Source organism: Cryptotermes secundus, unplaced genomic scaffold (genome assembly GCF_002891405.2).
Source record: "Cryptotermes secundus unplaced genomic scaffold, Csec_1.0 scaffold573, whole genome shotgun sequence".
In the NCBI taxonomy this organism is placed as follows: Eukaryota; Metazoa; Arthropoda; class Insecta; order Blattodea; family Kalotermitidae; genus Cryptotermes; species Cryptotermes secundus.
The window spans coordinates 386817-410816 of NW_019738880.1; the positions used below are offsets into that span (position 1 = coordinate 386817).

At 38.4% G+C, this 24000-nt stretch overlaps 3 protein-coding genes across 3 annotated transcripts; 2 read left to right on the top strand and 1 right to left on the bottom strand.

Moving 5' to 3' along the window:
• Window positions 1–202: 202 nt before the first annotated feature.
• Window positions 203–12035, top strand: LOC111871206. The gene is made up of 8 exons (XM_023864127.2): window positions 203–630; window positions 712–882; window positions 1038–1158; window positions 1351–1531; window positions 8397–8679; window positions 9673–9847; window positions 10244–10383; window positions 11190–12035. Exons 1-8 carry the CDS (start codon window positions 508–510, stop codon window positions 11304–11306), a joined length of 1311 nt encoding a protein of 436 aa, XP_023719895.1. The 5' UTR covers window positions 203–507; the 3' UTR covers window positions 11307–12035.
• On the top strand, window positions 1551–5706 carry LOC111871207. Its single transcript, XM_023864128.2, has 2 exons — window positions 1551–2834; window positions 3835–5706. The coding sequence occupies exons 1-2, from the start codon at window positions 2397–2399 to the stop codon at window positions 4003–4005; spliced, it is 609 nt and encodes a 202-aa protein (XP_023719896.1). The 5' UTR covers window positions 1551–2396; the 3' UTR covers window positions 4006–5706.
• Window positions 12036–13704: 1669 nt separating the features above from the next.
• LOC111871214 (eukaryotic translation initiation factor 3 subunit M) lies at window positions 13705–23798 on the bottom strand. The gene is made up of 7 exons (XM_023864143.2): window positions 23660–23798; window positions 23299–23478; window positions 20492–20586; window positions 19768–19986; window positions 18223–18488; window positions 15534–15677; window positions 13705–14117 (listed from the first exon to the last, which is right to left on the bottom strand). The coding sequence occupies exons 1-7, from the start codon at window positions 23702–23704 to the stop codon at window positions 13912–13914; spliced, it is 1155 nt and encodes a 384-aa protein (XP_023719911.1). The 5' UTR covers window positions 23705–23798; the 3' UTR covers window positions 13705–13911.
• Between the last annotated feature and the right edge of the window lie 202 nt (window positions 23799–24000).

A 24000-nucleotide genomic window follows, 5' to 3' on the forward strand; every position in this document is an offset into this window, starting at 1 on the left:
GAATTGTGCAGAGGTTCATGGTTCTGAATCGTTAGTCAAAATTCAATCTAAGTATGTCAGAAGAATGCCGACATTTCAATTATCATTATATATATATATATATGAGTCTCTTGTCTACTTTCTGTTAAATTAGTGATCTAAGTCATGTTATTAATCGCTTATGGATATTAATTTAGTACTTGTATACTTAACTGAGTACATGTTGTGTTTTGAGGCTCGGTCATAATAAATCAGCTGTAAGTTAGGTACTTTGGAAAGGTTGGAATGAGGTGTGGTAAATAAATACGTGTATTGCATATTTTATTCTTTTGGATTAACATTTAACTGTTAACTTTGAAGTTTGAAAAATCGTTCGGCAATATGCACTAGTGATGTCACCGTGAACAAATAACCGATAAGCGTGAAAGTAACTGAATTACCTTCGTACGGCCTACGTGACATTCAGACTCTTTGTCTCCATTCTTCTATTAGTGTTCCCTTGAACACGCTTGAACAGGTCTAATAGCAATGCTTATTACATGCAAATGTCTAAACGTATCAATAAATACCAAGAACTCTGACATTCAGAGTGTTGACGTTTCAAATCTTGGTCTATCATCTACAGAATTGAGCGACAGTTTTTTCCAGGAGGTAAGAGAATGTGTAGGATATGCGGCACGCGTGTGGGAAGTACTTAGATATTGTATAAATGGCATCTTAATATTTTCGTAGGATATTTTCACTGTGGATCTGGGGAGAATATCGAAAGAACAGTCAAGCCTTGTTCAAGTACGAAATGTGGAAAACTGGATCATTCACCGTTGCCTGAATTGCTCAACAAATACACATGCTATTCACCGAGAGAAAGGCGCTGCATGCGTGTTGGTCAGTCAGTCGTTGCTGGTTCGTAATTTTTGAAAATGTAGACATACATATTTACTTATTTCTTCCCTATAGATCATTGTTACATGATATAGGACAAGTCATTATAGTGATTACCATTTTAATTTACATTGAAACTTTGTGGCTGATGATTTTACAAATGACATTCATTGCAGGCAAATCCAGCAGATGTTTCGGCACTTAAAAATAGTGACAGGTATTCAGTCGTGTTCCGAATTCTTTTAAGTGACACAGAGAATGATGTTTCATCTACCCAGGCCCCAACAAAATTATCAGGTAATTTTACTTCATATACATTCAGAGTTTCCATGTTTCCCAGTATTTAAGTCATGCAATGGCTTATGAAGAAGATATAAATTGTACTTTTATAATTCTCGTTTAATAAAGGAATACTGTAATTATGTGATTAAATGTGTGATTAATATGCTCCTAAGATGAAGGGCATTACATTTTTGTGTTGTTTCTTAGCATCACAACTGCCAGGCCCTGTTCAGGCAGCATTATCAGCTCTTCAACAACAACTTGTAGAAGCAATTCAGCAGGAAACATCAAGGACTGAGGAGAGGGTGCGTGCTTACTCAGAGCAGCAGTATGCTGCCCTGGAAGAGTTCAGGGAGCATGCACACAGGGACCACCGCATACTGGCTAGGTAGTATTTGATGTGTTCTGTGTACAGTTGAGTTGCATGTTATTCAGGGGGTTACATACTAAATATGATGCATAAACTCAGAATCATGTGTAATCATAATTACACTTGAAAATCCCTTAATTCTCCCATAAAATACACATAAGATGTGTTTTGGATTTGATGGACCTTTACACAACTGGTTACAACAGTTCAGAAATCACTATCAGACACACTGTCATCTTCTAACAAAAGGAACTGTTCAGACATCCAACTGAACTCCGTTGTACACCAGTGTACTTCGTCAATTCTGATCTGACTGTGCCCTCTTATAACTCCTCAGGACACACCGCACAGAAAACACCATCTTCTGTTGTGAAGATTGCGTGTGTATTGGTTCGTTACCTAGCAGTGGATATCTATCTAGTGTTGAGAGCATATACTTTGGGAATGTGTTTACCAAGCCAATGCCTAGCAATGGGCATATGTGTCACAATATAATTAATATAGTATACAATGAAAGAGTACACATACAAGTAAAATGTGCAATAATTATATTTTTAATTGCATAAGAAGTAGAAAGAAGACAAGAGTTAAAAAATAAAAAAGGACAACAGTAAACCTGAACTCTCATACACTTCTAGCAAGAACCTGTAGTTGAATCCACATAAGTTAGTTGCATGTATGGTATGACTTCACTGTACTAGAACTGTTTCAGGATTAGAGTCTTATAGGGGCTACACACCTTCAGTTTATCTGTGCAGTTTATCATGTGTGACGTCATGTCTGAGCGATAAACTGTGTCAACTGTGCAGTTTACACCGGTTTTCACGTAGATAAAAAGTCTGCACATTCGGACCGTCATTTGCAATGATAACCTGCACAGTTTATGCAGTTTATCGTACAGTTCGTTCAGTTTCCGTCCTGTTTCTGTACCTATACGATGACTACGGTCTCAAAAAAGGATTCGCTTTTAGCATTTATCGACGGCTACCGGTCCCTTCCCGAGCTTTGGGATACTGCATGCGTATCTTATTCCAACCGTGTTAAGAAAGCGGCAGCCTACGATGTTTTAATTGAAAAACTGAAACCTCTCGAGCCTGATGCAACACGTGATAGTGTAGTGAAGAAAATAAATAACCTAAGATCCGTTTTTCATAAGGAGTTGAAGAAAGTAAACGAATCAAAGAAATTGGGAGCTTCAGCTAATGATGTGTATGTTCCGAGTCTGTGGTATTTCGGGGAACTGATGTTTCTGGTGGACCAGGAAACTCCTGATGCCAGTAATTCAACCAATGAACTGGGCAATGACATCAATGAAAAATCAGTAAGTAAACTTGTAATAATTATTTTTATTATTATTATTATTATTATTGTTGTTGTTATTATTATTACATATTATTATATTATAATAACAGTATTATTTTTGTATATATCAAACCAAATTCGTGAATATTTATATTCAATATTCAAACGCTATTTTCTTGCCACTCGACTTTTCCTTCATCGTTAAAGTAACTACAGAAAGTGTCGCGAATTTCTTTGGCTGATCTAGAGGAACATGAACTGCTGCCGTTTCTCATACCAATTAGACTTCCACTATTTGAGGATGTTCGAGACTCCATGTCGAGCGAATTTTGATAACAAACAGGCGGTTGATTGTTGATGTAAGTACTGGAATGTCTTCTTAAGAAATTGTGCAACACGCTAGAACTATGGCATTGACCTCAGTTGGCGATAGATTGATGGGTTTTTGAAATACTGTAAATCTGGAAACTAAAATTCCAAAAAAATTTTCAACAATTCTTCTTCCTCTAGAAAGGCGATAGTTAAAAATACGCCTTTCATGATTAAGCACAGAAAAAGAATAAGGTTTCATGAAATTATCTTGTAACTCGAATGCCTCGTCCCCAACAAAGACATACGGAGCAGTTTTGTTACTTCCTGGAAGGTGCTCGGGAAGTGGAATATTCAGTTCACCTTTTTTGAGACTGTCGTAGAACACCTCCATCAGAAATTCTTCCATTTGTTCCAACATCAGCCAACAAAACTTTTAAGTTTGCATCAACTATTACCATCAATATAACGCTGAATGTTCCTTTCTAGTTGAAGGAACGAGAGCCGGAATTCGCAGGTTTTTTATCTGAATGTGTTTTCCGTCAACTGCACCAAGGCAGTGCGGAAATTGCCATTTTTCTTCGAAATCATGAGCGACTTGTTTCCACTCTTCTTCACTTTTAGGAAGCTAAAATCAGAAATTAAAATAACTATTTAATTATTTAATTTAATAATGATTTAGGTAACAAATATTTATGTTTTTGTTATAGGTTGCCCCATCCTCTCCATCAGCTTCTTCAGGACCTACACCCACAGTCAATTCGTTTGCACAACCTAGCAGAAAGAGAAAGTCAGCCCCTTCATCACATGATCTCCTTACAAAGGCCACACGGTATTTGGAAGCTGAAGACGAGTTTTTGATATTGGCAAATTGGCAGTGAAATTAAGGAAATTAACTCAGCAACAGCTAATGTTTGCTGATAAAGTAATCAATGAAACATTGCTTGATGGTCAAATGGGCCTTTTAACCAGAGGCAGCTATCCGGTTCACCCATCAGGGCCTTTATCCACTTCATCACCATCTCCCAGTTGGAGTTCGAATTCGTACTCTCAACATTCTGAACCCCAAACGGCAAGGACGCTGTTGGAGGGATTCTCGTACCATGACAACGAATACAATAATTTACAATAACATTATATTCATACGTACATACCTACTCAATGTGTAAATTTTATTTTGTATTTCTACATACATGTACATTTTTATTTAGTTAGTATGGTAATAAACTATGGCTGCTATTTTATGAATATTTATTCAGTCACACCTATGGTCTTATCAAATAATTAAAGTATGCTAACCTGAATAAAATTTTGCAGTGCTTTCCGTATTGCCACGCATGTTTCTATTATTATCTCTCCGAGTGCCTGAGGAGATACTCTCATTGAAAATGTCAAATCTTGGAAACTTCTCCCAGTTGCCAGGAACCGAAGAGTCGCAATCAGTCTCACATGCGGAGATATTGCTTCCCTCAAGACTGTGTCCTTTTTTCCAATGAGGCGAACAACTTTGCTCAATAAAATTTGAAATGCATTTTCGTCCATCCTTAGGTAATTTTTATAATCGTTAATTTCCCCTCCTTCTTGTAACTCAGTCAGTAAATGGTAATCACTGGGCAAAAGGCTTCTTTGCAGATACCAATCTTTGCACCAATGTTCACGGCGTTTTTTCCTTTTGCCTTCTTCTTCTAGCAACACTGCAGCAATTATGCAACAAACTGCAGCTCTTCTTTTTCTGTCACCCATTGAACTTTATTTATTTTAGAACACAACCAAACCTGTCGAAAGTGAAGAGAGAACTGAAGAAACATCGGACTGAACTGAGGCAAAAACTGAAGGTATCCTACACACCTTCAGTTCAGATAAATGTACAGATTTTCACACAGTTATTTTTGACAGATAACTGCACAGATAAACTGAAGGTGTGTAGCCCCCTTTAGGCATGTGAAGAACTGGGAACAGATAACTGCAGTGTCTAGTAAATGATAAGTTCAGTGCAGTTTCCAATTCCCAATCTATGTGACACTTTTTTCCTAAAAAATTTCAGTCCATCTTCTACACCGTGAGGTTTAGAAGAACAAGTTCATAATATACTGGGATATACAGTAAGTGTACTGTTCTTCCCTAAAGTAAGGGATCATCAGTAACTCTACTAATCGACGTAGATTTTTTGCAAGTACACATTTAGCCATTTGTGTTTCTCTTTCAGAAAAAGAAAATTTGCTGCAAAGTCTCCATATTTGTGACAACAATGTTATGTTTCTTTAAATGTTTGCATGCTGGCAACTTCTCAATGGATTTGCCACAGTATTATTCTGACTAAGATAGAACCTGCAGCTTATGTTAAGATGTAGGTTCCCTCAGGAAGCTGCCATGATGCTGTCAGTCATTTACCTTCACAAATGCCAAGCTGAACATAGTATCAGACTGGTGACATTAACACAACAAGCCAAGCCAATTGGTGTAATGGTAATGCCCCAGACATGTATTTGGGAGATGCATTCCCCAAATGCAAGACAAGACAAAAGATTCTGGACTGAATGGTAGCAAGCATTACCTGAATTCAGTCTCCTCTTAATTTCCTCATGAATCAGGTTTTGATTTGTAAGATTTGAGGTTTTCATGGCGGTGACTATGACGAATGCTGTCTTCTGGGTTGTGGCGCCATGTAGATCTTGTGTGAACCACCATTTCAGATGAACGTATCACCATCTTTAGGGTAAAGTGAGGAACCAGCATGAGCAAGTGGCTGCAGTCTGCTGTTCACACAAGATCTACACAGCGCTACAACCCAGAAGGCAGCATTCTTCATAGTGACCGCCATGAAAACCTCACATCTTACAACCTTTTCATAATTAGGGAGGCTGGAAACTTGTAAATCCATCAACATTCCTAGATAAATTCTTGTCACTGTTGCAATAATTCCTGCCTCTATATAAACGAGAAAGTAAAATGTATTTGTGGTATGCAGAACAGGAAAAGCAGTGAGTCTGAAGGTTGCATTGCTTCCAGTTCATAAAATGAAACTATCTTATAAGCTGCCAAGAGCGTACACTTGTCACAATTCTGGTAGCAGAAAGTGAAACAGACGAATTGAAGCTCATAAAAGAGCAGGATGTGAATTATGATGATGATAAAAGGGAAACCGAGAAACAGTGTCAGGAAACTACAAACATGAAATGCTGCTACTTTGATATGCAGTTGTGCTTATGTCTCCCTAGTTTAGAAACATCGGAGACAGCTCTGGACTTTCAACATAACAATTGTGCTGCCCCCCCTCCCCCCAAATAGCTGTATAAGGCTACACTGAGGGTGAGAAAAACAAGTAAAGAGGAAGTGAAGGTGTTTCCAGCAATAAAAGGACAGGTAAATTCTTTGTCAGGTGCAGTGCTACAAGGTTTTCATTTGTCTTCTGTGGCTGCATCTTCAGGTGACTTACTGTAATAGTCGTGTATGTTCACCTAAGACACTGAGACATTGTATCATATACTCATTTACAATACAGAATTGAAATTATGAAATATACACTTCAGTAGTGGGGTTTTCTGGACAGCACTTACCTGAAAATCATAAATCGTGTAGATGAAGGTTTTGCCACAAGTATCCTGGCATTTGACTTCAAACTTCATTGGTGAAGAAAGTGATTTCGTTCATCCTGGTTTGTCACACTAGCAATATTGTAAAAGGTTGTCAGCTCCGTCCAGTGTGACTGATAACTGTTTTTTTTAACAACACCACGGCCCAAACAGTAGGACAACACTAAAGAGTCCTGTTCATCAAACAACGGATCCATGACATGGCAGACACTCATCTTCCTTTAAAGAGAGGCAGTATAAAGGACGTGAACCAAGTTGGTTCTGAATTCTAACAAAGTTTTTATGAACCACACTTGTAAACTAGTAATAATAATTTATAAATATTTTAATATAATCATGCACATCGCTGTAGTTGTTAAAGGCTCAGACTTTATATTCATGGCATTGTAATGATATTGTATGTATGTATTGATATTGAGCAAACACATTGCAATAGTAGTTTCCGCTTGTATTGATATGTCCTTCTGAAGATGGTCGCTCCCACTGAAACATGTCTAGGATGAAAGATTAAAAAGGAGAAATAAAATTATTAGTCACTGGATGGAGTTGATATCCTTTTATAATGAATAAAGTGCATTTATCTAGGTCTTTCCTAGACAAGAAATGCACTGGACAGAACATTATGCTAACCAAGGAATAGCTTGACATAATTGGAGCCAGAATAGAAAATTCACTTCACCAATCTCTGAAAGTTAGTTCAGCAGGCACAGGTTTCCACTACAGCAGAATGGAGAGTGACAAAAATATGTTTACTGCCATATGAAATTGGATTTAAGCAATTGAAGATGGGAATTGTGAGAAAAAAACACATTATTTTATAACTGTTTTTTGTGGGCAGTATATGATGATCTGCTTGACCTAGAATTATATTATACAGTTGAAGCTTGGTTCTATCTGAATGTGTACATCAGTGTTCAGAATGATAGGTACTGGAGCAGATACAGACACAAAATTTTGAAGTACCTCTTCATGATCAGGAGGTTGAGAAGTGGTGTGCCATTACTGCTACCTGAATAGTAGGATCCATATTTTTTTAAGAGGTTGTTAATTCTGAGTGGTATGTCAGTGATATTGTTCTGCCCCGACTTCTGAGAGCATTACAGAAGAAGAAAAGGCTAATGATTATTGTATGCAAGATGGTGGTACAACACACTGCAAATTGTTCCATTAATTTTTTAAATGAAGTATGAACACAGATTGTCGTGTGCAAAATCTTCACACTGAAATGCCTTTCAGTTCTTTCAAAGGATTTTCCCACCACAGTGCTGTATTCTATTCTGTTTACCCAATTCAGACTATATTTACATTCCATAATAACCTCAGCACCCAACTTACTTTCGCTCTTATACATATATTTCATGAATAGGAAGAAGGGAACCAAAACGTTCTAAAAGTAAGTAAAAAAAGTAAAGCTATCCCTTTAACAGGCCGTGAAGGCCGGCCGCTTAATTAATTATTGTAACCAAGAGGAATGAACAAACTGTTGGTCCACTGCATTTACAGACTTAGATGTAAGGTTTCAGTAATTTACACCCTGATTGCCACTACAGGGGATGGTGAACATGTACAGAATGTTAGGCATTCACACACAGTTTGTTTCTGTCACAATCATCTATTATAATAGCTTGTGTTTGTTTGATATGTATTTAGAATGGCACAATAATGTTTTTGTGCACAAGGTTACTATGTGAAACACAAGAGAGCTTGTCACCAGCATCACTTGAAGCTCTGGGCATTCCACCATCTCTGGCAGACAACAGGAACAGTCTTGCATCACCTGGCACACCAACACAGTGGTCATCACAGTCTGCACCACTATCTCATCTCCCTCCCAGTGTGTTCCCTGTAACTGACTTGAGCCTGAAAAATGCCACAAACCTAAGACAGCAGGCTCCTACAGGAAAACAGCCTTCATCATTGACTGATTCACGACAAGCAAATCGCCCAAGCCCCCTTTCCGCTGTAAGTATTCTTAACCAGTTAAGTGGAATATTTTCCTTGTTCTTATCTCTCCCACAGTGGCACATTAAAATTCCCTGGACATTTGAATTTATTACTGTGGTGTTCAATTTTATAATTCATTTTTAACATTCAGTATCTCAGCCATGTGTCCTTATCAAATTATGAAACACAAAGGTTTTGAAAGACCAATTTTCAGAGTTCATATTTTCATTAATATAGCCATTACATTAAAGTTTATTTATATATATATCTTAGTAAAATTCCATACTTTTGGCTGTTTTCTCAAAGAATATGTCACTGTCACCAGTGACATGCATTTCTTTTCCCAGTACACAATTACAAAGCCATATCTGACTCATGCACATTCATTATATGCAGTCCTGACCAGCGTCCAATGTTAAGAGGTGAAACTTGGTCATAGAAGGTGACTGACAAAACCGCCTCCAGCCTAAACATGCTCTCATATTTGATTATTGTGATTATTGGACCCTGATTTGGAACATGAAGTAGACTGTTGTCTTTTGTAAGATTTCCTGCGCACTAGCTGGCAGTTGTTTCACTACAAGGCCTGAGATTATGCCATAAAGACGTTGTTCATAAAGTACCAGCATATTAAATTTGAGGCTTATATATGTTAACCGAATATGAATGTAATATTGCTGATTGGTGGAGGATTAGTGGTAGCATATCTGACTTGCGTTCAGGAGGTACTTGTTTCATATCTTTCCAGATGGCTGATTGTTCAATTTTCCCAAGTCCTTCCAAGCAGATTTCAGAATACTTTCTTATATTACACCTCATTTCGTCATATTTGTTATTCAGTCTCCTTACCATATTTTTGATGGTGTATAATGTTAGTAGTTGGTAAGGCATCATAAGATAACCATCCAACCGAAATTAGTGACATGGCATTTTGTTATCCATTTGATCGGTAATGAATTGAAATAACAGCAGCAGAACGACCATACTAATCGTTAGTCACACCTGTTTCAGAATGTGGGAGGAAATAAGACTGAAAGACGGCTTCCAGTGCATCCGTATGGACAGCTCCTGCCGTCACATAGCAATAACACCAACTCTCTTGATACTGAGGGTCTGTTTGTTCTGGAAGGAATGGATGAAGTTCCTGCAGAGTCGCTACACTCGGAGGAAGAGAGTGACACGGATGGTAGGTTTCCATGTTATGAGCCAGCTTTTCTTCGAGAGTGCTGTCTTCTGGGTTGTGAAATTCCAGCAGCATCATGTATCTCATTTGTTTTCCAAATTCCTTGCTTAAATTCTATTTCTGTTATAATTTATTAACGATTGTTCGATCTGTTATTTTCTGTCAAGCATCAAGTCCCTAGATATGTGGAAGTTAATGGATGTCAGTATGATGATCAGTGTTTATTAATGATGCTAATAAGAACTTGTCAGTGTGTACATGCCAAGGTAAGAAGTGGGTGAGGAGTAAGGCTTGGGTCATTTCTTGCATGGTAACTGTCACACTTAAGTTGATGGGTTTGGAGGACAGATTTCTGGGCTTTTGCACATTAATGGCATGTTTCTGTTCATTCCTTCCCAGGTTCTGGTAGTCACGATGAGGGGATTCATATCCCGAAAGCAAGAGGGATATACAGTAACCTGGCAAAATCATTGCCAGTAAATGTACCTGCTTTTCTCCCTCCAAATAAACGGGATGGTGATGAGAGAGAAGATGAAAGGGTGAGCAATTTTCTAGTCTTGCACTTACTTATTTCGGTCTTATTAATGCATCTTTCACAAAATTCTCAGTGTCTGTGTGGTTACTGCTACACTATCACACTTCATTCACATGTTCAGATCATGAATATATTTGGCCATATTCAGATATGTGCCGAAAGTCGTTTCAATGTATTTTCCTCATATAGAGTAAAGCAGTAGTTTTGTAGTTGCTACTTAGGTTATGACCCAGTGCTGAGCATATGTGGTAAGTGTAGGAAATTTTATAAATGTCTGCCTCCTAATAAAGACTGTTCATTACCTTGTAAGAATTGTGATAAAATAATTTCTTTGCATAAGTACTGAAACTGTTTCTACACAAATAAATACAATTATATAACATTGTCAGATTAATTTATGAGACAGAATAAACACAGTAGCTGATTTCCAATAGAAAGGAAACATGAGTATGCTTTGTGTCAATCATAACAGTGCTAAATCAAGGTATGAGTTTTGGTGGATCAAAAATTTCTTACTCTAAGTGTGGGTTATTTACTAAATCAGAATGTATAAATATGGAATTTCAGTTCATGTGGGAACATTGAATCAGGATTTCACTGTATATTACTGATACCAAATATAGTACAATGGGAGCACCAGTTAATGTTAAAGTTGAAGGTTTCCTCTTGCTTTTTCATTTCCACTCCCTGTATCTCTATGTTATAGTTCCACCATCTAATGTGTGTGAATGTTCAGATCAAGCAAAAGCATTAAACATTTACTTCATCCTATGTAAAACTGACCATTAGCATGTTCTTGCTGTTATCCAGCTTCCCCAAGACCCAGCGGACATTGCAGCATCCATCAAGGCCCTTGCTAAAAGTGTTCATGGTGATGCAGATGTGTTCGGTGATCTTCCTCGTCCTCGTTTCAGCACCCAGATCTGACTTCAAAGGATATTTTCAGGGAGGAAGAGAAATTTACAAGGAGAGAAAGATTCAGTAACATGATGGAAGTGAACAGAAAATGCTGAACACTGAGCACATACAGTGTTTGAAGGAAACAAAATGCCTAATTTATCATAATGCAAAACATTGTATAGAAATCTTTCCCAAAACTACTTCACAATACAGAACAGGTTTCAGAAGTGCTTTCTAATATTTGTTCAGGGTTTTCTGTCCATGTTGTACCATGTTTCTAGCCGGTGTGTTCAATTTATGTTCATTGTGTTATGTTAGAAAATGTTTGCTCTCTTGTGCTGTAGATTGTGAAAATATCTATTCAGAGTAATGAGGGAAAAACAAAAGTGAAACGAATAATAATTTCCCATGAAAAGGAAATGTGTTATGGGTTGTGAACTACAATACAGCCATCTGTGTTTAATCTCATCCTTTCTGTCTTGTATTGTATTCCTTTGGAATAGGTACAGTTTGTTGTAGAATGTTACGTGAAAGAATTCTGTTGGTTTTTATAAAGATTAAGAATTACTTTATGTAATCTGGTGAATATGATTGAAAAATTTGACCTATCAGTCAGATTACAAAATGTAAAAAATAAGGGGGGGAATACTTAAAAGGCTGAGTCATTTTTTATTGTTCTAGAATAATGTGTCTGCTCACAAAAGAAATATATTGTTGTATGAGAGACTTCAATAAAGATTTGCTGACTCAACTGTATTTCAACTTGCTGTGTTCTGTCTTGATACTGATAAACCTGAGTGATGATCAGAGCTGGAAATGGCATTGGATGCCAACTTGATATTATTATTATCATTATTATTATTATTATTGGAGGGGGTGGGTTTCCCTATGCACCGCGACCAGTTGTTGATCTATTGTACGTCCCCCTTTGATATTCTACCGGTCTCCATACCCTACTGGTACTGGTGCATACTATCAGCCCCGTTGAGCCAACAAGGTCGGCCCTCGGTACCTTGATACTTCCCCCATCTACCAGAGGCATTGGAAACTACTTGGGCAGGAAATTGTTGCCTAATTTAGCTCAGAGGTCTCCTAGAGACATGAGGTTCTTTTATGTGCCGTAAATCTACAACATGGGACACATGGCTTAAAGTTCCTCCCGGAGGACTTGTTCCCTGAATTTTTCCACCCTTAAAAGTTCCACGACCTCCGCCGGGTTTGACCCCGTGTACCTTGAGTCATGAAGTGAGAACGTTACCCCTAGACTACAGAGGCCGCTATGCCAACTACATAACTCCAAACACTTAATTTTGAAGACGTTTCCATTGCCTTAAGATATCACCATTCTTTCCAAAAATAGTACATATAGGAACAAGTTCATGAGCTTATATTATAATTATTTCCTTTTCTGCTGACCTGGAGTGACTACCCAGTTTTGATGTGGAGTGTGTGTAGTTCTGAAACGCCATATCTACCCCTGGCGATGACTACAAACTATTTTGAAAAGAGGTCCATGTCCAAAAATGAAAGTAAAGTAGTGACCTGTTTTGTGACAAAGTTCATGTTATACAAACTTCTTTTATTTAGAATTCAAGTTAAATGTAAAGCTGTCACTGTGCTTAATTAAGCACCACAATTGGCTCACAGATGGCAGTAAGGTTGTTAGCCTTACGCGCTAGCCATACTTTACTCCCTACAAATCTTCCTGGTACTCAGTTCTGTTACAGGCTGTCTACCCCAGGGCCATCTTATGGCTGGAAGGATTAAGTCAATTGAAAAAAAAAAAAAACAATGCTCTCATCAAGAATTCAACCCGTGACCTTCCAGCTTGTAGCATAGTGGCTCAACCAACTACGCTACCGTTTGCCCCCCTATTCGGAGTAGTGATGATATTCTGATTTGGACATGTGAAGTGTAATATATTACATAACGGAGACAGTATAGGATTGACTGACTGTAGGTATTATTTCATGGCAAATGGCACCGAACATTGTCCTCAACACATTATTCAATAACATATATGACTAAAAATGAATATGGGAGAAGACAGGAAAAGTTAATAATACTAAAGATTATATAAAAAACAAGGAGACTTCCTGCTGAATTCTCACAAGGAGTTACACTACTGATCAAACTTATCAGCTCCACGAAAGAAATGGGAGAAAATTAATTTATATCTAGTGTATACATATGGAAACAAGACTGAATTTCCTTTAGAAAAACTTTGTAAAATATACTGAGCAGCTTTATATAAAGTGTAGATGGACCACTACCATTTTGAGTGGTGAGTAACTGGCCCATGTCTTTCCATTCACAGGCCAAAATTCATGCATCTGCTACACCAATATTTATCACTGACTTTTCCCATTTCTTTATCCCCATTAAATTAACAAAATTATTTTAAAATAATGCACAAAACACTCCATAAAGTTTCTACTTTGAAATCTCTTTTATTTCAATAGTCTTTTTACAAAATGGCAAATGCAGACCAAATTCTATGCATGTTTTCAGAAGTTAATCTGGCTACAGATATTTACACGCCAGACACAAGAGTGGTCAATAAAGATTGACATATTCATGCTCGTGTCAATAAGTCCACTCCTGAACATCACACACTACCCATATGGGCTATTCACTGCTGTGCAAGAAGATCCATCTGGGCTGCTGCAACACTCTTCATGCCTTCTTGAGTTATCTGTAGATTGGTTTTCCATGAGTGGAGTAGATCGCGCAGTTGCTGCCACTGGGCTCTTCCAAATGTGCGATGCATTGTGCTCGATACGTACACCTTGCGGGCAGCTTGATCCATGCGAGCCCTCACAAGTTTGGTCTTCAGAACTGCATAGACAAAATAAGAAAATAAATGCTTTCCCACAAAGACCCCCCTCGTTGGTGTCTCCACCTTATCGTGATGAGGGGGTTTGAGTATGCCAAAGACCCTGAGAGCTATACCAGCGGTAGCGTAGCTACTGGCAGGGCCTCCCTTGCTGGACAGGTCAAAGGGTAGGCATCAGACGAAGAGAGACACCGAAAACTGATGCCGGAAGCAGCGTCATCAGCAGCGACTTGAAGCACAGAGCAAATGATGCTCGAGATGGTTCAAGTTCATATAGCAACAGGCGTGACCAGAGTGGTTTGAACGGCTGTTGTACTGCGATGTGGAAAGCAAATGGAAAAACTACCACATTATCACTTTTCCTGGATAGTCTCTTTCCAAAAACAGAAGACCGCATTAAGTGGAGAAACTGTTTTGGAAGAGGCTGTGGACCTGTCGTCTGACAGATTACTGATGAATGAAAGACCATGTCTGTGCCAATTAAACTGTGTTGCAGTGGGTTTGGGTCCACATCAAACATAACGCACAAACAATATTTCAAGAAAACACATTCAGTTTAGTTCCATGCAATGTGTCGAATCATTTACTGATGAGGGCTTACACATAATTTTTCACCAAAGATCTGCCCTGTATTTATTGTAAGCAGTTACTTTGCTATGTAAATGGTTGGCTCATTTACGTGAATAAAATCACATGATCATTGTGATTGTGTAAACTGATGACACACAGATATGTGATGTGATTATCTTTTTATATAGTATTGTATTTAATGTCCGGTCTATGTGAATAAAATCACATGATGATCATGATCGTGTAAACTGATGACACGCAGATATGTGATGTGATTATCTTTTTATATAGTATTGTATTTAATGTCCGGTCTATGTGAATAAAATCACATGATGATCATGATCGTGTAAACTGATGACACGCAGATATGTGATGTGATTATCTTTTTATATAGTATTGTATTTAATGTCTGGTCTAGAAATCCGAGATAAAAGGCCACGGGAATCCATTGCTCTGACTATGCAACACCCTCTATCAGCAAAAGTTGGCACTAAATTCACCAATAAGCGGCAGTCACTAGGTTGGTATAGTTCACTCGTGGACTAAAGGCCTCAGAGCACTGTATTTAATGATGCTGTTAGTAACTCAGATTTTATAGCATCAAATGACTGGAGAACAATGTAATGAATTTAAAGGCTGTGGAGGGAAGCACTCATGGTCTAATTATAGTCATATCCCAGCACTTCTCTGGAGAGACTGAGGAAAACCATGAAAACCTGTCAGGCTAGACAGACACAGACACAGAGACAGTGAAGCTTCTATCTTTCAGCACATCGCCACAGTAAAGGATAATGCAAGCGTTCAGCAATCTTAATGCCTATGACTCATATACAGACAAAAATTATTACCATCTATTATGAAAGCTTCCACTTCACTTTCTTCAAGCAGCAATTCTTGCTGTATTGTATCAAAAGACATCTCTGAATTGCCCTCAGCCAACTGCATAAAAGTTAACAACCTCATCTTCTTCATGTTCTGTTCATGATTTAAACCTAAAAGAAAAATACAAATAAGAATTAGCCATAAGAATGCATGTCTTCAGCTTTCAGGAATATGTCACATACAGCGTTAAAGGACTGTCAATGTTTCATCAAACACTGCAGGATAAACATCTGTGTGGAAGTTTCGGATGAGCTGGGATAGCACAGTTGGTATAGCGACTGGCTATGGGCTCAAAAATCAAGGGGTTGAAATTCAAGTCCCAGTGAAGGCAAGAATTTTCACTTCTCCAAGTCGTCTAGACCAGGTCTGGGGCCCACACAGCCTCCTATCCAATAGGTACCAGGAGGCTATTTCCCCGGAGGTAAAGTGGCAGGGGCATAAAGTTGACAACTTACCTCAAACTATGAGGGGCGTTCAAGTTCTAAGGTCTCCAATTTTTTTTTTCTCAGGACTGGGAGCAGAGACACATGCGGTTTAGTTTAAAATACGTGTGCACTCTTTGTGTATGTGTGACAGAGATGGCAGCACTGTATGGCACACAGAACTCTAGTGGTGGCAGAGAGGGTGAGGAGTGTTTTTGATACTTAAAATGGCGACGTTTTCGTTACAAGAACAGCGAGTAATCATTCATTTCCTCCACTTGCGTGGTGCAACACCCATTGAAATTCATCCCCAGTTGAGTGAGACGTGTGGTGATGGTGTCATGAATGTGAAAAATGTGCGTTCGTGGGCACGACAGTTCAAAGAAGGCCGAACGTCATGTGACAACGAACTAAAACAATCTCGGCCTCGCACCAGCCGGTCTGACAACATGGTCGAGCGAGTTGAGAAAGTTGTTTTGGAGGATCGCCGATTGAGTGTGGAAAACATCGCCTCCAAAGTTGGCATTTCCGTGGGATCTGTGCACAAAATCCTGCATAAAGACCTGCGAATGCAGAAAGTGTCCTCCAGGTGGGTGCCACGAATTCTGGCAGATGATCACAAGGCTGCACGCATGGCAATTTGCCAGGCGATGTTGACACGTGATGAAGGCATGAATGGGACTTTCTTTTCATCAACTGTGACAATGGATGAGACATTGATGCCGTTTTTCAATCCGCTATTGCATCAGCAATTTTCCAGTGGTCAAAACAGACTCCTACAGAAGCGTTCGCAGCAGCCATGGAATCATGGCATCGACGTTGTGAAAAATGTGTACGGCTGCAGGGAGATTACGCTGAAAAGTGACAGAAGTTTCAAATTTTTTGTATGATTATTGTGTGAGAAAAAAAATCAGAGACCTTAGAACTTGAACGCACAACGTAGTACCGAGATCAAGAAAAAATGGGTCTATACATCCACTCCCCCATATTTCTTCATGGCATGCTGCTTAATTAGTTAGAGCACAGAAACAACTTTACCTTATATAAATACCACAGTGGACGGTTCATATTTTGTATCCACTGGCTGGGATACCTGTCAATAAAACAATGGGCTATGGACTGGAGAGCAGGGTTTGATTCCTGGCAGGGGCAAGTGATTTTTCTCTTCTCCACAATGTCCCACAGAGCCTTTGATCCAGTGGATATCAGGCGATTCTTCCCTGGGGGTAAGGCATCTGGGGAATGAAGCTGACCACTCACCTCCATCTAGTGCTGAGGTAAAGCTATACCCTAACTCCTCATATGGCTTCATTGTGGTGCTTGATTAAGTAAACACAGGGTCAACTTTACCTTTACCTGACTATACTGACCTGGATCAGGCACTAGTCCCTTCCCTTCCTGCATATGTAGTGGACCAAAACCTACACACACACACACACACACATATATATATATATGAACACTCATTCACCCTACTCACTTCAAGACTAAAGATGGCAGCATGTGCCTCGAAAGTGCTGACAACACTGCCTACACTCACACAATGCAAAAATCCGAGAGCAGAATCAAGTAAATCAGGTTAATTTCTCCCTGAGCTTAACTAATTAAGCACTATGCCATGAAGACATATGGAGGAGTGGATGTACAGATTCAAGTTTTCTTCATCTCAGCACTAGTTGGAGGTGAATGGTCAGCTTCACGCCCTGGCCACTTTACCCCCGGGGTAAGAGCCTTCAGTACCAATTAGACAGGAGGCTGGGTGGGCCCCAGAATTTGATTGGATGACGTGAAGAAAATTCTTGACTCTACCAGGACTTGAACTCGAACCTCTTTCACTCCGCCATAGCCAGTCACTATACAGACTACACCAACCCAGGTATTAACATGTGTTACATACAGGTAATCGGATAAATGCTGTAAGTGCAGAAAAATTCAAAATTTTTAATCATGTCTGTAGACACAAACTTTGTGACCTGTACTGAAGATACAGTGAAGTGTGAGCTTTTAATGTGAAAAAGAAAAATGCAAGAACAAAAGCATAAAAGGCATGCATACCTTCTGTATAGAGACCAAAATATAAAAAGCCCAAAGAATCTTAACACACAAATTGTTTGACCAAAGAGATGTAGGACATCCTATGTCTAAACTTTGAAATTATAATCTCTGAAGGCTCCAATTCAGAAACACTTCACTGCATAGTGGTTTACAACAGCACCTTGTATAAATTTCTTACCCAGAGAATGAACAAATTCTTTATGATGCTGGTAGAAATGTAGATAGCTGGGCAATTTCTCTGCCACAAACACAGAGAGCAAATCATGGATGAGTTCTCCTTCCAGAAATCGAACAGGCTTCAGTGCAAGCAATGGGTCCAATAAGAAAGTGTTCGGATCCGCCAGAGCAGCTAAAATACAGCGCTGCGCATCTTCTCGTGCTTGTGATGCGTTCTCTGCTGTGTATGTTCCCAGCAACTCAACCATTACTTTCGAGGCCAATTCACTGTCAGAATAAAGACACATAAGAGACACCTAAGATAACCAATAATATGAATTCCACCATTAACACAACTATAATTTATTAACTTATGTTCCACTATATGTTTTGACCCTTTTTATAGGGGTCATCCTCAGGTGTTCTGATTTACACATTTTCATTATTGAATTGTAAAGCATGCATTCATATTTACATACTCACGTAACAGGATGCAAACAGTCAAAATACCTAAGACTGATTTTATGCATTCCATGGAACCAGATCAGAATAATATGGAGAAATCATGGTACAATAAACACAGTACACTTGATTTATTAACAACCATGACAACAACAACAACATTAAACTAGTTTTAGTTTTAGCTTAATGTTAATACTATTTTAGAAACAAACCTAGAACCAAACACACAATTTAATGAGTTATTTAACTCTTTTAACAACATATGAACCAATTTTAAGACACACTACATTAACATACTTACTAATATTAAATGCTAAATTCTTAATATATTAGGCTTTAATTATTTTAATTTGGAACATCTGCATATCACTAGAATGTTGTGTATATTGTTAGATTACATTCTACAAGAGGTGTATTCACTATTAAGAAATGGTGGTTCTTGTCTGCATTATAATAAACTTCAGTTTACACAAAAGGTGCAGAATTTATTATCATCTCAAGAAGTTTCCTGCATGGAGACAGCTCTACAGCACTCAAGATCATGCAGCATCTCATTAATCAGGAAAATAAACTGATCAATTAATACAATGAATTATTATAACCAACAACCAATGCACCAGTTCCCAAAATAGTTCATTCCAACTACTACATCTTTGGCATGAGTTAAATTATAAACTGGGTGACTAAATAAAGGAAGCTGAAATGGATGGGAAACAAAAAATTCATACACAGTTATGGTTGGAAAACCACATAAAATACAACACACACATCAGGGCTTAAATGAGTGGCCAATATACCATCCACGTAATGATCTTTCATTCTATTATTCAATTCAAAATGCTGGCTCACCAACTTGCAGCAAGCTTCATGCAAATACTTTTATCCCCTGGCCAGTCTCCATTAGAAGCAAGCAAGCAAGGAAGCAGATTTCTGGGGCCCTGGGACAAACAGATCTTAGAGAAAGAGATCATGAGATGGGTCTGTATAGTCCAGTGGAAGACATTTGTGCTGGCTGAAATAAACTCCCTGGTTCAACAGTAACACGAGTTAACACAAAAGAAATAACTTATCCAGACCCTAATAAACTAAGTACATGATGACAAACCTTTGTTTACAACCCAAAAGGACTTCATGAAGAAGTCGGAGAAGTTTCTGCATTTGTTCATTTGAAGGTGGGCAGGCAGCGAACTGCTGTTTCAAGTGATCTACATCTTTAAAAACTGCTTGAACTTGATCTACTTGCTTAGCCACTTGCACCAAGTGGTAATATACATGATACCGCATGGGAGAATGCTCATCCAAAGACTGAAACATCAGCCAGCCACTGAAAAAGTAAGTACAGTAATATCACCTCTTCTTTAACTACATTTGAATCAATGCAAGATAGCAAATTCATTTTGATAGTAAAAAACATTACAGTACTTTACGCACTAACAGATGATCCATGTAACTTCACAATTAACTGCCACACTGCCTCATTTGTGGTACCAACCTCAGAACCTCAATTGTAAGAAGAGTCAAAGCAAGCCTTATAATCTGCCTGCAAAAACGCATCCACAAAGCTAGGCTTCTGGCTTTATTTTTAAAAGGTTGGGCTTTGTGTTGTTTTAAAAGCTTACACCCCTGGTTTTGTTTTTAAAAGTAAGTATCTAACAACTTTCTATGGTTAGGCTATCTAGAACCCTTCTATAGTTGGGCTTTGGATTTTGTTTTTAGAAATGACCTGCTAAGGATGGCAGTGGTAAGATGGAGGATAACATGTTGGTATATTTTAAAGATATCTGGGTTGCCCATTAGTATATAAGTAACAAAAATACGTTAAAACTTACACCCTCAAAGATACTATTCCTAGTTTATATCCTGGTGCTTTTGTCAGTTTCTCACAAAATGCAAGAATCAAATTTTCTGCTCTCTCAACAGGAATCTGGAAAAGCAAAGGGGCATGATATAAATAACAAGAAATTCTGGAAAGAACTGATCACCTCATTTCCTTCTACTGTAATCTGAGTATCTGATACAATAAGTAGAGAGAAAACTTTCATCTGTACAATGAAGCCAATATAACAATACAATCTGGAAGGCTTCAATGTTGGTATTACTGATGGGTATGATTTATGAAGTACACTGTCGAGATGGCCTCAGATGGCATGATATACATACCAAGTTTCATGCTAGGTACAGCTAGTTTGCAATCTTAAATATCATGACATTATTCCCAAATTGAAGTCCAACTGCCGGAACAGAGGAGTGGGAAATGGCATCAGTTAATTAACCACAGAGACAACTTTACCCTCTTACCTTTACTACTTCAGGTGCTGTTTATTAAAATCTGTAATATGAACACTTTGTGTAATAGTATAAAAAAGTATGTCATGTGTAATATTTATATTTCAAACTCTCAGACTGACATAAGAGTTGCCGGTATTCTGAATTCCTTTGGAAATTATGAAGCTGTGGGATCTGGGGAGCATGGAAGAAGAGGTGATAAGCTTTTTCTGACAAGGAATTCTACCAAGAGAATACAAGGGTGAGAATTAGCATTAGATCAAGCTATGCTTCAGCTATTGGATTTTATGGTAATGCATCATAAAGGCATGCAGAAAGAAGAAATACATGTAAGCTGACAACTCCTTTCAGAATAGTTGGCTCTCCTGAGTAACTTTTTTTTAAAACTGTTTATTTAACAACACCATCAGTATCAAGGCTGCATAGTGCCAATGATAGTGACTAATGAGTGTGAAGCAGTTTGTGGAATAAGAATACGCAGAGGAAACCAAAGTACTTGGAGAAAACCTGCCCCAGTGCCACTTTTCCATCACAAATCCTGCATGACCTGACATGGGACCACACCCAGGCCACTGCAGTGGGAAGCTGGCAACTTACAGAACTACAGCATGGCCCTCCTGTATTATGGCCACTCATTTTATATACATGTGGGCTCACAAGTGAACTTCCAGACTACACATCCTAATATGTCAGGTAACATGATAATAAATTTTGAGTTTACTTGGGAGCCTCAACATTTCACAATCCTATGGGCTTCCAAGGCCTGTGACAGAGATGGCTTGATCTAATCTACAGTCAACCGACCCTAATCCCATATGACCTGACCTAGGACCAAACCCAGGCCTCTGCAGTTGAATGATGGTGACATCTTGGATATGGCAGAGCCCTCCTGTGTTACAGCCATTCATTATATCGATAGGCTCACAAGTGAACTTTCAGACAATGCACATGCTAATGTGGTGGAAAATATGATGATAAATTTTGAAGTTACTTAGGTCATTCATTAATATATAAGTACCAAATAGCCTTCTGTCTGTCAAACCTATAAACAGTCTACTTCTGAGACCTCTTACTAACATCAAACAGGATTCTCTGATGTTGCTGCTATTCTTTCAGTCAGCAAACAAAAACAACTGTTAGAAATCGCTAAATGAATAAAACATATTGAAACACAATTTCAGAACTACTTTGTGATTCAGTCAGTATAGTGACTAAGTTAAGGATGACCAAGGAATCGGAGTTCAATACCCAGCAGGGGCCAAAACCAGCCATGGGACCCAACCAACCTCCTATCCAATGGGAACCAGGGTCTCTATCCCTGGAGGTAAAGTAGCTGACCACTCACCTCCATCCAGTAGCAACATCAGAATATTCGGAGCAATATTTCCATTCCTCCCATATAACTTCATGGAATAGTGCTCAACCTTTACCACCCATTCAATACATTACTGTAAGAGCAAATGTAAGGTCTAGCAGGCTAGTGCTACATTGTCTATAAAACAAATATCCTTAGCCCCCCCAAGACTGAATACAGCTGCCAGCGCATAGCAGCATGGGTTTACATCCCCTACTCCTAGACAATAACAGTTTATTCCAAACAAACAAACACCACCTTTCTACCTTCACTATTTTTGGCACTGTTATTAAAATATTTAATACAAGCATTTTTCTGTACTATACAATGATATTTCATAGTGATAAGTTTTTTGTTCACTGTTCTAACATTATTATCTTGTAAAGGAATTCAAATTAAGAAGCTCTTCGATCAAACTGCAATGCTGGAGATGTTCACATGATTATTTTCAAATATTTCAAAGGCTTATTTCTGGTCAGGAACTTAAAAAGGTATTCCTATCCTCTTTTAGTCACATCTGAACACCAGAACTCTTGTATGCAAATCAAAAAATGTAATTATTAATACCACAACCAACATCACCATCATTATACAAAGTTTATATAAACATAACTTTCTTCTAAAAAATTCCACATAGATCAGCAAGATCTAATATGTCAAGATCGGGGTTACAAGGCTAATAATGTGGTCTCTTGTTGCTTGGAGTCCATATATCCAAACTTCTCCATCATTAACGTTCCTTACATTATTAAGAGGGAAACACCTTCACAAATTGATGTATACCTATCATACAGTTTGAGGTTTAATTATTAACCTAACAAAAATTATTCTAACCTCCACTAGACCTCTATGTTCCCATTAATGATGGGTTTCAAGGTTATTAAATCTAGTAAAAACCATTCTGACATAACTCACACAATTGATCAGTGTACTGTAAAGACAACCTTCAAGGCAATTATATTGTCTTGTCCTTAGCCAGCTAACAGCAAAACTTACCAAAACAAGCATTGAAACAATTCCATTAAGGATGCTTTCAATTTCTGCTTCAGGGACTTCTTTGAAACAAGCATCACAAACTCCAATTATTTTATGCAAATCATCTTCTATGCCTTTCGGGGACTTTTCTTCAGATATTTCGGCACCGAGACTTTTAAAATATGCTCGCAGTTCCTGCGCCTGTCAAACAATAATAAACCGGATCGTAACAAATATAAGTCAGGCTTAACCTAAGAACTGTAACATCCCGACAGATTGATAAATTTTTCCTCAACATTACAAACTGTACCTTCTTTAATGACTGATTTACATAAATAAACCACAGAACCCTTATCACTACCTAAGCAAAATTCAAAATTACCTGGTCCTCGAGGGACAATTCAATAAATACTGGAACAACCAACATGCCGCAACACCACACCTAACCAACCGCTTACGCGAGACACACCAAAGCACCAAAGAACCACACGATAACACTAGACCGCACTAGACAAACTACACTTGCACTGCACTAAACAGCCCGGACCGGCACGGATTACTAAATGTATGGGCGAGGGCACACCAAGGAAACTGGCAACCACAACGCAACCGCAATTTCCGAATTGTTATCAGCCTGAGTTGAACACATGTTACTGTGGATCGCCGCAAAGTGAGAAAACGGCAATACACTTTCCTCAATTTGCGCCGCTCCATTCAGTAACA